This window comes from Eurytemora carolleeae, unplaced genomic scaffold (assembly GCF_000591075.1).
Source record: "Eurytemora carolleeae unplaced genomic scaffold, Eaff_2.0 scaffold2110, whole genome shotgun sequence".
Classification (NCBI taxonomy): domain Eukaryota; kingdom Metazoa; phylum Arthropoda; class Copepoda; order Calanoida; family Temoridae; genus Eurytemora; species Eurytemora carolleeae.
This window is the reverse complement of record NW_019397999.1, coordinates 5,939-18,009: the sequence shown is the minus strand read 5'-3', so window position 1 is coordinate 18,009 and position 12,071 is coordinate 5,939. Positions and strand designations below refer to the sequence as shown.

Sequence of the window (12,071 nt, the reverse complement as noted above, 5' to 3'; positions counted from 1 at the left end):
TGAGAGAAACAGCATATTGAGTGGGCGGGGAAATATTTTGGGCTACAAAAGGGGAGGCATGGGAAAGGACCGACATACATAATAAAACTGAACAGAGCCTTGAACATTGTCTTCTATCAGACTTGGGGGGAAGACAGCCTAAAGTGGGGTTGGGACATAACACATGTTGAAGAAATATGATACATCATAAAACTGAACAGAGCCTTGAACATTGTCTTCTATTAGACTTGGGGGGAAGACAGCCTAAACTGGGGTTGGGACATAACACATATGTTGAAGAAATATGATACATAATAAAACTGAACAGAGCCTTGAAAATTGTCTTCTATCAGACTTGGGGGGAAGACAGCCTAAACTGGGGTTGGGACATATAACACATAAATGGAGGGGTGCTTGAAGAAAGGGATGGGGAGAGGAATGCTCAAATATTTTAATGTTTTTTTCTCAAGTTACAAATATTTGGTGAAATTTGATATTTTTTTCCAAATACATAGGGTCTGAGGAGGTCTGCCAGGCGCCTAAGACCACATTTCAGACCCGTTTCAGACCCGTAGATTCTACTCGGGATGTTCTCTTTGTGCATATTTAAAAAAAACAAAAGTCTAGCAGATTTTAAACAAATTTTCTGTGGATTTTCATAATTTTTGAAAATCTAATTTTGACGGGGCCAAGTTTTAGAAAATTCTATCATCCATAAACCTTCCCTTGGATCACATAATGTCCCACCAAAAGTTTAGGCCGGATCAGTTCAGCCATTTTGATGTTTATTGGATTCAAACAAACATACAGACAGACAGACAAGTCAAATTTTTCTAAAGATTCAAGTAATTTTCTTAAAACCAGGATATGTTTAAAAACTCAACATTTGCTGAAATAAAGTATTTGTTTCAATCGCAAAGGGGGGGGGGGGGTTATATTTGAAGAGCATGTGTTGAAAAAATGTATTGAAATACTCATGACCTTTTTAAGAAATGTTCCCAAAATATCAAAATTTAAATTGAATAATCTTTATTTAAGGGGGAAGGGGGCTGGGGGACAGGATTGGATTAATCTTGTGATAAAGAACCTGTAACAAGTAAGACAATTTTTAATATCAATATTAATAGCAACCGGTTGTATTTTTTAATGTAGACTCATATAATTGCTTAGGAATAGGAAATGAAGTCCGATTGTCAAAATCTCTTTCCGGGGACTTAAAACCTCTGAAAAGTGACCTCTGTCATTTCAAAAAAAAATCAAGAAAAAAGGCAATTTTTGACACCCTGTTTTGGCATAAAAAACTTATGGAATTTTTTTTCTTATTTTTTTAGTGTAATCTAGGGGTCATTGGAAGTATATATTAAAAATTTGGGCTATTTATGTCCAACGAGGCCGGAGATAAAAAGCAGTTTCAAAGACATTCCAAGTAAACTAGGCAACATCCCCTCCTCTGAAAAGAAGGATGTTGAAATTAGTTAAAATAACTTTGAGGCTAAGAAGAATGAGAAGAATCTTTAGAATTCAAATAATACAAATACATAAGTACTTAAGGTCCATCCAAGACCTTAAAACACCTTTCTTAACCCGGCCCCCATCCCCCTCAAAAAAAATATCTATTTAAGCAACTACCATGTGTTAATATGCGGGACGATGTGTTTTTTGTCGGGATTTTTACTTTTTTGGTTTGTTTCAAGTGTAAATTCAAGTTTTTAAACCAAACCAAAAAAGGAAAAAATGACAACAATTAACACATTGTCTCATATGATAACACAAGGTGGATGGATATATAAATTTATTCAATTCAATCTGATTGAAAAATGTGAAAATTATTTTTATGAAAATCCGCGAAATATGAAAGGAGCCAGGTTTAAAATATTACTTATTTGCCTCGGAACAAATAAGAGACTTTTTATACCCGAGATCATGAAATTGCGAGTAAAAATGTGGGATAAAATTCCAAAAACTCCCAAAATTTAATTAAAGATAAACTTTTGTGTATTTTTTGCTTTTTTATCTCGGAAGAAGAAATTTTCTCCTCCCCCCCCCCCTCACAAAACCTTTAAGTTACGAGCTGACAACCTAACCTGTTCATATTGGTACTCTTTACCTGTTCAATGATTGGAACATGATAAATTGTTGCAAGCTTGATGTTAGGTTGACATGATTTTCCAGGGTCTGCTCCTCTTTACATCTCTTCAGAATTTGTTCTAATAGAGTTCTGAAAGCCTGTGCGGAATCGTTCATCTAAATATTGAAACTCATCATGCATGTTTGTAAGTAACTACATTATTTAACCGATTAAAATTTCTTGAGTGCCGTTGAGAATCATATTTTACCCACTTTGCTGAATTTATTAGCTGAATTGTGGAAAATAAATGATTTTTAGGGAAAACTAAATAAATTTTTGGGAAAAAAGTCTGAAAAAATTGTCTTTCCATGTTCAGTAATCAAAGGGGAGGGGGAACGGGTTCTTAAACATATACACTTCTGAATTCAGGGTTGGGAAAAATCCGGGTTTAAAAAAAAAATAAACCAGCCAAGTGCGTTTTAATGTTTTTGTTTGTGGTTTTATTGGTTTCATTTGTTGTTTTTTTTGGCTTTTTTTTTTTAATTGAAAGTGGTTGAAACCTAGGTGAACTTCATAGCTAGGAAAAATAGTAATATTGTTGCAATCAGTGCATAGAATCCAATTAGTTTAAAAGCAGATCCAGATCCAGCATCCACACTGGAAAAAAATGGATCCGGATCCAATTCCAGATCCGAATCCAGATCCAGGTAATTTCTTTAAAATTTTCAGAATTTTTTTAAGCTTTAAACATAATAAATACTCTTCAAATATGATAATGTCACCTCCCTTCTTCATAGGGGGATTACTGCAACATTTTTTTATAAAATATGCTCTATTAATTTCAGACTGCTTCTAACACACAAGAATGATAAAGGGATTTTATATCCCTATTCTATTACAACATATTTTGAAAACTCATGAGAAAAACATAAATGTGTCAGTTTTAGTGCTGTAAACTCCCTAAAAATCAATACACTTGATAGAAAACCTTTATTTTTTGAAGGGTTTATCATTATAACAGTGAAAAAGGGCAATACTTAGAAAAATTCTAAAAAGACTCAATAAAACCCAAAAAAGCACACTTACAGATGGGGTTTTTTAGGTGGGTTTTATTGTTTTTTTTTTGGGGCTGAGTTTTCCATGCCAACCCTGCCTGAATTACACTTTGTCCTTTATAAGAGACAAAACAGAAAAAAAAAAAAAAAAAAAACCTATAAAAGAAGGAAAAACATATTTTTTAACAACAAAATTATTAATTCAACCTGTAAATACTTACAAGAGATTTTGTGGGCATCTCCAAAGCTTTGTTGAACTTACGGATCTTCTTCTCAATTGATAGCTTTTTCCCAACATCCTGTAATAATCAACTACTATGCCAGAGTATGTACAATAAACACATCAGAGCAATCCAACCAGACCTCAAAAACAAAAATATCACAAGATCTCTTTATCACCCTGATTCACCTCTCCCAAATTTGAAATTCAGGAAATCCTGTTTTCTCAATAAAAGTAAGGTTTCTTACAATATTTTTGGGTTAAACGTATTAAATGGGATTAAAATACTTTGGCTTTCTATGTCCAATTTTCCATTTTTCCTCCAAAGAGCATACCAAATTCTTAATAAGTTAAATACCACTGAAAAAATACCTGGTTGCAGTACTAGTTTCTGTGAGCTTCAAAGATTTTAGCATCATTTATCAGATTTTTAAATGCGTCACTTGTTTGCAGGTGCTTTAACACCTGGGAAGCCATGGTTCCCAAGGCTTTCAGGGAACATCCAGAATCAAGTATATTATAAGGAAGAATTATGATCATGAAATTGGAAAAGGATACACTACTGATATTGTTTTCATTTCAAGGATGGTTCCTTTTTCAGGAATATTTCTAACACCTTCCATAAAGTTGAAAAAATGATTTTCTGATAAAAGCTTATGATTAAGAATTTCCCCCAGAGAAAATAGGTGTAATGACTTGAAATTTAATCAAAAGAGATTTTCTTTAAATAATTAGAATAAATTAAGAAATTTATTGTTAATTTCCTTCGCCTAATCAAAATGCGATTTTACACAGTTCAGGCAATATAGTTTAACAAATATTTCCTATTAATTTCACATAAAAATATAACTGTGAACATATTAGTTGTTATACTTACAAGGAAACAGCTTTGAAGTCAAAAATCTCCGTCTTGGTTCTGCCTGAACCAAGGTCGGTTAAACGTGACAATAGTTTTTCACATTTATAAGGTCAACCATGTTAACTGTCTTCCCAACAACTTTAATCAAATCAAAGCAAATCAAATATATATATTTGTCCCAAGCCAAAAACATAGAAAATATAATATTTTAAAACATATCTCTGAAACTTGAGGCGGGGAGGCATTGATAGACAGGGGCTGTTTAACAGGCAGCCTCCCACTGGAGAGTCAGTGTTTGCAATGATGCTAACTTGAAGAGGTGCTGCTGGATGTCATGCTGCTCATGGGATGGAGCGAGCTGGAGCCACTGGAGAGGATACTAATCATAAACGTACAGGAATCCGTCAAGGAGAGGTTGGGTACCTTCATTCTCAGGGTGGAACACGTAATAATAAATGAGAGTTAAAGGGAGGAGCAAGAATCACAAAATAGTTTTTCACATTGAAAATCTTTTTTGGAATTGAATAACAATTACTTATATTAAACCCTAAAAACTCTTATGTTAATATTTTAATTTTAAAGAAATTATTTACTCTAAATTAAAAAAATGTAAAAATATTTTTTACAGATTTTCGTTCAAACTTGTAAATATTGTGTTGATTTTATTTGTGAGCGACATATGGTAGTCGCACATTTCGGTCGGGCTGGGTTGGGAAGGAGAGAAATTGTAATTTCCCATCAGGCTAATTGGTTGTGTACCGGCACGTACTAGACGTGGTTTAGCTCGCGCTGTGAGCGCGCCCGGTTTAAGAGTGCGGGCAGGTGACAATACACCGGCCCTGCTCAGTTTTAACAAAACCTCTAGCGGAATAGCTGCGTTTATATGCTTATTTAATATATTTAACCTTGCGTAAATAAAGTGATTGATTTCAGAAAAGATGAGGGGTGGCCTTCAGAACCATCTTGAGTCCTCTGTGGAGGGTCCTCCTACTGCAGAGTCCACAGCTAGCCCCGCTTTTACTAGTACTACAGAGGCCGCAGCTAGCCCTGATATGACCAGTACTTTGGTCAGCACATTAGTTCGGTGAGATTCCTAAATATAATTATTTTACACCATAATTTAAATCTTTCGGTTTATTGTATCGCATTGGTAGGACCGTTAGAGGGTTGAGTAAATTTTGTGTAACAATTACAAAAAGGGAAAAAATTTGATTTCGAAATCGATTATGCAATATTTCTTACGTTGAATAATAGCTTATTAAGGTACGTGGGGGAATGTGTTATGGTGAACATGAGCCACATTGTACAAGCTGACGGGACTGTACAAGCTCGCTGCACTAGTTCTTGTACTGGCGATGTGCTTTTAAGTGTTGGATTAACGGTTTTAATTGGGAGCACCGTGGTGGTAGTCATCAGGCGGCTTGCAAGGTACTATTAATGTTTTTGTATGGGTTGCGGTGAAAATTATAATTTAAACTTGTGTACGGATGTCAATGAATTTGTCTAATTTGAATTAGCTGAAATGTTATCATTTGAGAGGTGTACAATTATAAGTACTTATTATTAAATTAATTCATTCTTTTGTTAAGGAGGTTTGGTTTACCTGGAACTGCAGGGGTTGAGAAACTGTGTAAACCTGCCGACCCTGCCTTGCCTGACGTATATAGTCCAACTGTACTAGAGTTCTTGAATGGCACGACAAGAGGAGTTCGGTCCTGTGAGGAGTTATCTGATAGCCATCAGTAAGTGTTTATTAGCTTAGACGTCTAAACAAACATTATATTATTTTATTAAAAGTATGTTGTTCGGGTTGGTTTTTAAAATAGGTTAATTACCTTTTGAATTAATTGTTATGTTATGTTTTACTTTTACTTGTCATACCTAAATTTAGAATTGTGTTAATTAAACGAAAAAAAATAATTAGTTGTGTTAATATTTAATGAAAAATATGTTGTTTAGGTATGAGCGCGTAGATGTGAGGAGTGTAGGCACACAGACTGTGATGGAGTTGTCCCCTACCATGGGAATGGAGAAGTTGAAAATGGAAATGGTAAGTATCATTTATGATGATACATTTATGTAACGGTAGACACCTGGTACGCGTAGATATATGTTGACTTTTTTGTTAAAGTAATTGTTATAATTATATTTAGGAGGACAGTGACGAGTTGAATAGAATTTACGAGGAGATCGAGGAATTGGTTAAAGCTCGCCGGAACGAAGGGAGAGCGGAAGATGTGGTGGAGATGTTAAAACACGCCTTCAGCTTGCTTGATCAGCTGGATGGTGGCCGGCCCGACAGCGGGTTTGCAGAGCAGCTTGAACGTTCCGGAGCGTTTACTCCTGTTGAGGGTGGAATGTCTGCTGATCTGTATGTTATTGCAGATCCTAATCTTGAGACCCCACCCCAGTATTATAATATCCCTGGAAGGTAAAGTTAAATATTATTTGGCATAAGCTTGTGATTAAGCCAACATGTCTCTTTTAGGTTTATGTTTGAAAGATAATTAAACCCAAAATTGTTTCAAGGCTTTTTATTCAATGTTTTGGTATTTTCTAAGGCAAGACATTTTGAGAATATTTTGAAGCCTGTGTTTGATTCACGAATATATGAACGTATTTTGTGTTTAGGGAAGAGGTTGGTTTAAGTGAGAGAGTAGGTGAAGAAGGACTTCAAGATGATACGAATATGCATTTCGAGTATTTTGAAAATTCATTGCAAGGATCGCCTGTTGTGAACGCTGAAAAGTCCGGTGCAATTGATGAATGTGCAGGAGGAGGAGTACTAAGCGCCCTAGAGTGTGCGGAAAATGGAGCTGTAATCGAGCCTGGAAATTCATTGCAGGGAGCATATGTCGTGAAAGCTGAAAATTCCGGTGTAACCGATGAATGTGTAGGAATAGGAAAGTCCGTAAGCGCCGGAGAGTGTGCGGAGAATGGGGCTGTAACCGAGACTGGAGATTATTCGAAAGACGACATTTATTTCGACATGGAGAGCCCTAGAGTTGAGGCCAACGTGTTGGAGTCGGTTACTGAGTCTGCTTGTAAAGAGAGACGTCAAGGGAGTCAACGGGTTCGACGCACGGAGGTTGAGCGCTTAGGCGGCATGATTGTTGATCCGACTCTATGGTCCCGCACCGTGCGCAAGCCGTAGTTTAACTATGGTTATTTGAGAACGAAGAAAGTGGGTCTTTAAAGAATAATGAGTACGTTTTTTATTTTGCTAATTCCTGTGAGATTCCATTATTATTGGTCATAAGTTTATTTTTTTTTATTGCCTAAATTTTGGCGAATGTTGTTTTTCCTTCACATTTGGCATAAAATTAAGAATTAGCTGAGAGGTTATAGTACCTGAGAAGTAAATTATATGTGATTAATAAAGTATTGAAACAATTTATTTTATTTGTATTAAAATGAGCAGCAGTGATTTTGAAAACGGTGGTGAGCACTTTTGAAAGTTATAGATTGAGCTAGAAAACAAAGAAACTTAATTCTGCTCAAAAGGTCGTTAATTTATCCAGTTTTAAACTTATTGTTGGTGTAGCGAAGGAAATAAAATGGGTCTTAATTCTTTATGCTTTTGAAAATGTTTAATTTAAATATGCAATTTTCCTTTAACATTAAATAAAATGAAATGGTTCATTTCTTAGTTTTATTTTGAATACGATTTTTAACAATATCGAAGGTTATTTATTTTTAAGTAAAGGACGAATTATAGTCGGATTTGGTTAGTATTTAAAAGCAAGCGTGAATGAATGTTTCTAGATCTAGAAACTTACTTATCAAGAAAGTTGCTCATCAACACGAAATGCAAACACAACCGTAGGTCATTTAATTAGTTTTTAATTATTACACGAAAGTTTTTGACAATTTTTTATTTGATAATCATTTCATAAAGTTAAGAAATTTATTTATCGAGGTTGCCAGTGCCCATTTTTAATTAAAGTTATAAATTATTGCAATATTTCGCACTTCGATTTTTGATTAAGATTTTAACGCTAACTTAGATTTTTGATTAAGATTTTAAAGTCATAAGCTTAAATAATATGAATTTTTCTGAACATTACGATGGGTCTTAGAATTTTTAAATTTGAGTTTGGAATTATGGGCGATCACGTTAAGTTATAATAATGCAAAAGTTTAATTTTCTATCGATGGAATCTTTGTTTTTGAAGGATAAAGAGCAGTTTGTTTTTCAGAAAATTATAAAACGTAAATGACACCTTTTTAAATTACAGCGTTACGCGAAAACGTTGCATTTCACAGTCTGGACGAAGAAAATACAGACGGACACACAGTTAAATGCTGTTATTTTAAAGTATTTGGCCGCAAATAATTGTGTAATAGTTCTACATTTAGCAATTATTCCGTGTTTTCAATGAATTAGGCCATGCTCTTTTATCATTTTAGTCATTATAATTCACGGGTTTGATTTTAAAGTACCTATCAATTGATATTTGCCATGGTTAGCTTTAGGCGTCTCACCACGTTAGGAATTTAATACAGCATGATTTTTGAGAGATAAACATAGCTTGTGCACCCTATCGTTATATTTTAATTCAGAGAATACACTATTTTTATTAACACAATTATTCAAAGGAATGTAAAATAAGGTTTGATAACAGTGTCCGTTTCAACAGATTAAAAATTTAGGTTTGTTCTTTGATGTTTAGGAAATTCTTTTATTTTATAGGCTCATGAAATGATCCACGCATTAAAGATTATTGACTGTATTAAAAAAAATGACATTTTTTTTTTCATTTTATTTGCATGAAATTTCTTTTTGTTTTTAGCCTATGAACTGATCCACGCATGAAAGATTAATGAATGCATAACAAAAAAGTTATAAACATTTTATAAAATTTATTTTTTTACGCTACAATATCTACAAAACATATAGCTTTTAATAAAATTTTAGTTTGTTCTAACTACGAATACTGTAAAAAATCGTTTTAATTTAAATAATCGTAAAACAATGCGCGGTTTAACTAAAATTGAAGACTATGAAAGTTGCCGGAAGCAACAGTAAAAAGTTGTCAAAATTTGGTCACATTAAACGTTTATGTAAGGTTAATATGTAAGGGTCATTTTTGGAAAATGAAGACGATTTGGACACTGTTAATATTTTTGAAGGAGTATGTGTAAACAATGTCAAATTAGACATAAGTAATGGAAACAAAAAACGTGCAAATTTTAATATTAATAAAAGCAACAATCATTATTTAATTTTGCGTTAATTATCAGTTGGTTTTCAAATACTAGTGTGAAACAGAATTTAGTTAATTTAACCGATTTAATTCTCCGTTGAAGGAATCAAATTTTACGTTCAATTTTCAAGGAAAATACCCTGGACGAAATTGGCATTAAACCCTGAAGGGTCCAGTAAATTGCAAATTTATGAAGTTAATGAAAATGAACATACTACGGTATGGTTAAACAATATAAATAAGTGTAGACATGTTAATTAACGTATCGAATAGCAAAACAGAAAACTTTAACACTGATCACATCCTGTAGATAGTATATTGGAAAGATTCAGAAATTTCCTTCATGGAGCTTGGTAAAGTAATAACACTAAATATGTACAACGTGTACGTCTCTTTTAGCCAATTATTGAATGTTTATATTTGGAAGGTATACATTAGGTTTGATGTTTGCTGAGTAAGATCTCCCCTGAAAAAAAAAAACATATTTAGAAACACAGAAAACAGCAAACATATATTGAAATACTTGAAAGTACTCGGTATCAGAGAATATACAGCGTTAGGTACGGTACAACCTTGTATCGTAATATAGTTAAACTTTTCTAGTTGCTACTCGAAACACAATATTTGGTTGAGAGTTTGGAGTCCTCGAATATTTGTGTGAATACGTTTTCACGGAGCATGCAAGTATGCTTAACAAAATTGACAAAACGCCTGAAGAGACACCCATTAGGATTTTCTCAATTAGGGTGAAAGAGTAATGCAAAACTGGGTTTTCTAATAAATTTACTAAATGATTAGTTTCCAACTCTGTAAGTATAAATTTGACTGTGTTTGTTATGTCTTTTCGTGTAGCGCCGAAAGTATAAAAACTTGAATTATATTTTACCTTTAGATTAGCGTGTGGTTGGATAATAAAGGGCATGTCTGTAGAAAAGGAAGGACCAATTTCTCCGACAGAGTACTCCGAGGTTCCGGGAATTAAAACTCCGTCTATGGTTAGCCTAGGAACAGAATAATCTCTAAAAAATTTACATGACTGTTTTGCGTTTTCAAAATGTTTGTTATGCAGATCATTAAGGCATGTCATGTCATAATTTTGTTCTTTACAATATGAATCCTTGTTTGAGCAATTTAATGTTACAATCGAATTTGACGTAGTTTTTACTACAGGGAGATTAAATGTAGATATATTTAAACTCCAGGATTTAAAGGGCGTGCCGGTCAATAAAAGATAAGACTTTTTAGCTAAGATTTGAGTCACTTCAATATTTGCAATTAGGCCAATTTTTGTTATTGTTGAGTTTACGATGCTGTATTTATTTTCCATAGCTGGAGTTAAGCATTCTGCATTTGCTAGAAAGGCATAAAAGTAAGGAGGAATAATATTTTGTTTTACACTTTGTAAAATGTCATATTCTTGATCTAGTTGGTTATTTAACGTGTTTAAAATGTTAGTAAAAGGCAAAATTGTACCTATTAATTGTGCGGAGAAATCCGTGTTTATTGAAGAGTAGTCCGCCTGAGCTGAGGGCGAGGGGGACATGGTAGCTAGGATGTTGGTCACAGTTTCTGCTGACGTTCCTGCTGTGGGGGGTAGCAGCGCTAATTCTAAATGACAAGGAAGTAAAGACGGCGAAATTTCGTTTATAAATTTCGTTTTCCTTGTTGTTAAAAGAGTTAAGAAATATGTGTACTGTTCCTTTAAATTAGTTAAAATGATTTTTATATTTTGGTTCAGTTTTGCGTTTTCTAGATGTATCAACAGTTTATCAATATTTTCTTTAAATTTTTCTAAACGAAAAGTTGGGATTGCAGGATTTAATGAAATTTGTATTGAGGATTTCGAAACTTCTGTAGGTGAATTTAATACCTGGGTTGGATAGAAGAAATCCAGTGTTTGAGTTGAGAAGATAGTTGGAATTGAAAGAAACAGGAAGAAGAATGGTTTAGGTTTGACGTACACGTACATTCTGAACATAATTATTTGATATAGAATCATGAGAAAGGTCGTTAAGGTCGTTATATTTAGAAATACTAGTATGATACTTTAAGGAGACCACTGTATAAAATGTACGGTGTAATAGGTTTTTGAGTATAATTATACAATAAAGTAGGTATATATTAATCTTATATATACGTATACGATATATATATTATTTTGTTTTGCGTCTAATTGGCGGATAAGAGTGCCAAGGATTTAATTATAATGTATAATATATATTTAGTACAGTTTGGGACATGAATTTTTCTGAGAGATTGAGTCACAGTAGATTGTTTGTAAAATTTAAGATTGCGTGCAAAACTAAATCTAAGTATGATTGCGTGCAAAATTTTAAGTTGAAATGTGTAAAAGTTACAAAAAAAAAAACAACCTGATTTAATTATGAGGCAGGTGGCGACGGAATTTTGTTACAGCATCGCACATTTGCTCGATAAACGTCAAAATTTGACGCTGAGTACAACCCGTGTAGGTGTTATTTTGTTTAAACACTGCTCCCGGTTCTGGGATAATAAGACTGTACTCTGTCATGGTTATTCCTACTGATTTGAAGCACAGTACATAAATGATCCGGAATACAGCGGCGAGGTTAGCTGCAAGACAATCAATGCGCTTCCAAAGCATTATTAAATCTGAGGGTGACATGTTTTGTATAGCAAAGGGTAGCTGCCCGATTACTATATA

General features: G+C 33.7%; 1 protein-coding gene and 1 long non-coding RNA gene across 2 annotated transcripts; one reads left to right on the top strand and one right to left on the bottom strand.

The window, feature by feature from the left end:
• Nucleotides 1-5,703: 5,703 nt before the first annotated feature.
• LOC111716557 (uncharacterized) lies at nucleotides 5,704-7,349 on the top strand. The gene is made up of 5 exons (XM_023492046.1): nucleotides 5,704-5,720; nucleotides 5,771-5,923; nucleotides 6,141-6,231; nucleotides 6,335-6,612; nucleotides 6,813-7,349. Exons 1-5 carry the CDS (start codon nucleotides 5,704-5,706, stop codon nucleotides 7,333-7,335), a joined length of 1,062 nt encoding a protein of 353 aa, XP_023347814.1. The 3' UTR covers nucleotides 7,336-7,349.
• A 2,398-nt stretch (nucleotides 7,350-9,747) lies between these two features.
• Nucleotides 9,748-11,409, bottom strand: LOC111716556 (uncharacterized). The gene is made up of 4 exons (XR_002768528.1): nucleotides 11,259-11,409; nucleotides 10,862-10,996; nucleotides 10,275-10,389; nucleotides 9,748-9,854 (listed from the first exon to the last, which is right to left on the bottom strand). It is a non-coding gene; the product is annotated as an uncharacterized LOC111716556 (long non-coding RNA).
• Between the last annotated feature and the right edge of the window lie 662 nt (nucleotides 11,410-12,071).

Excerpts from the sequence above, each read along its gene's own strand:
- LOC111716557 (XM_023492046.1), top strand. Across the intron at positions 5,924-6,140 it reads GAGTTATCTGATAGCCATCA|GTATGAGCGCGTAGATGTGA; the intron begins GTAAGTGTTTAT and ends TATGTTGTTTAG. Across the intron at positions 6,232-6,334 it reads AGAAGTTGAAAATGGAAATG|GAGGACAGTGACGAGTTGAA; the intron begins GTAAGTATCATT and ends AATTATATTTAG.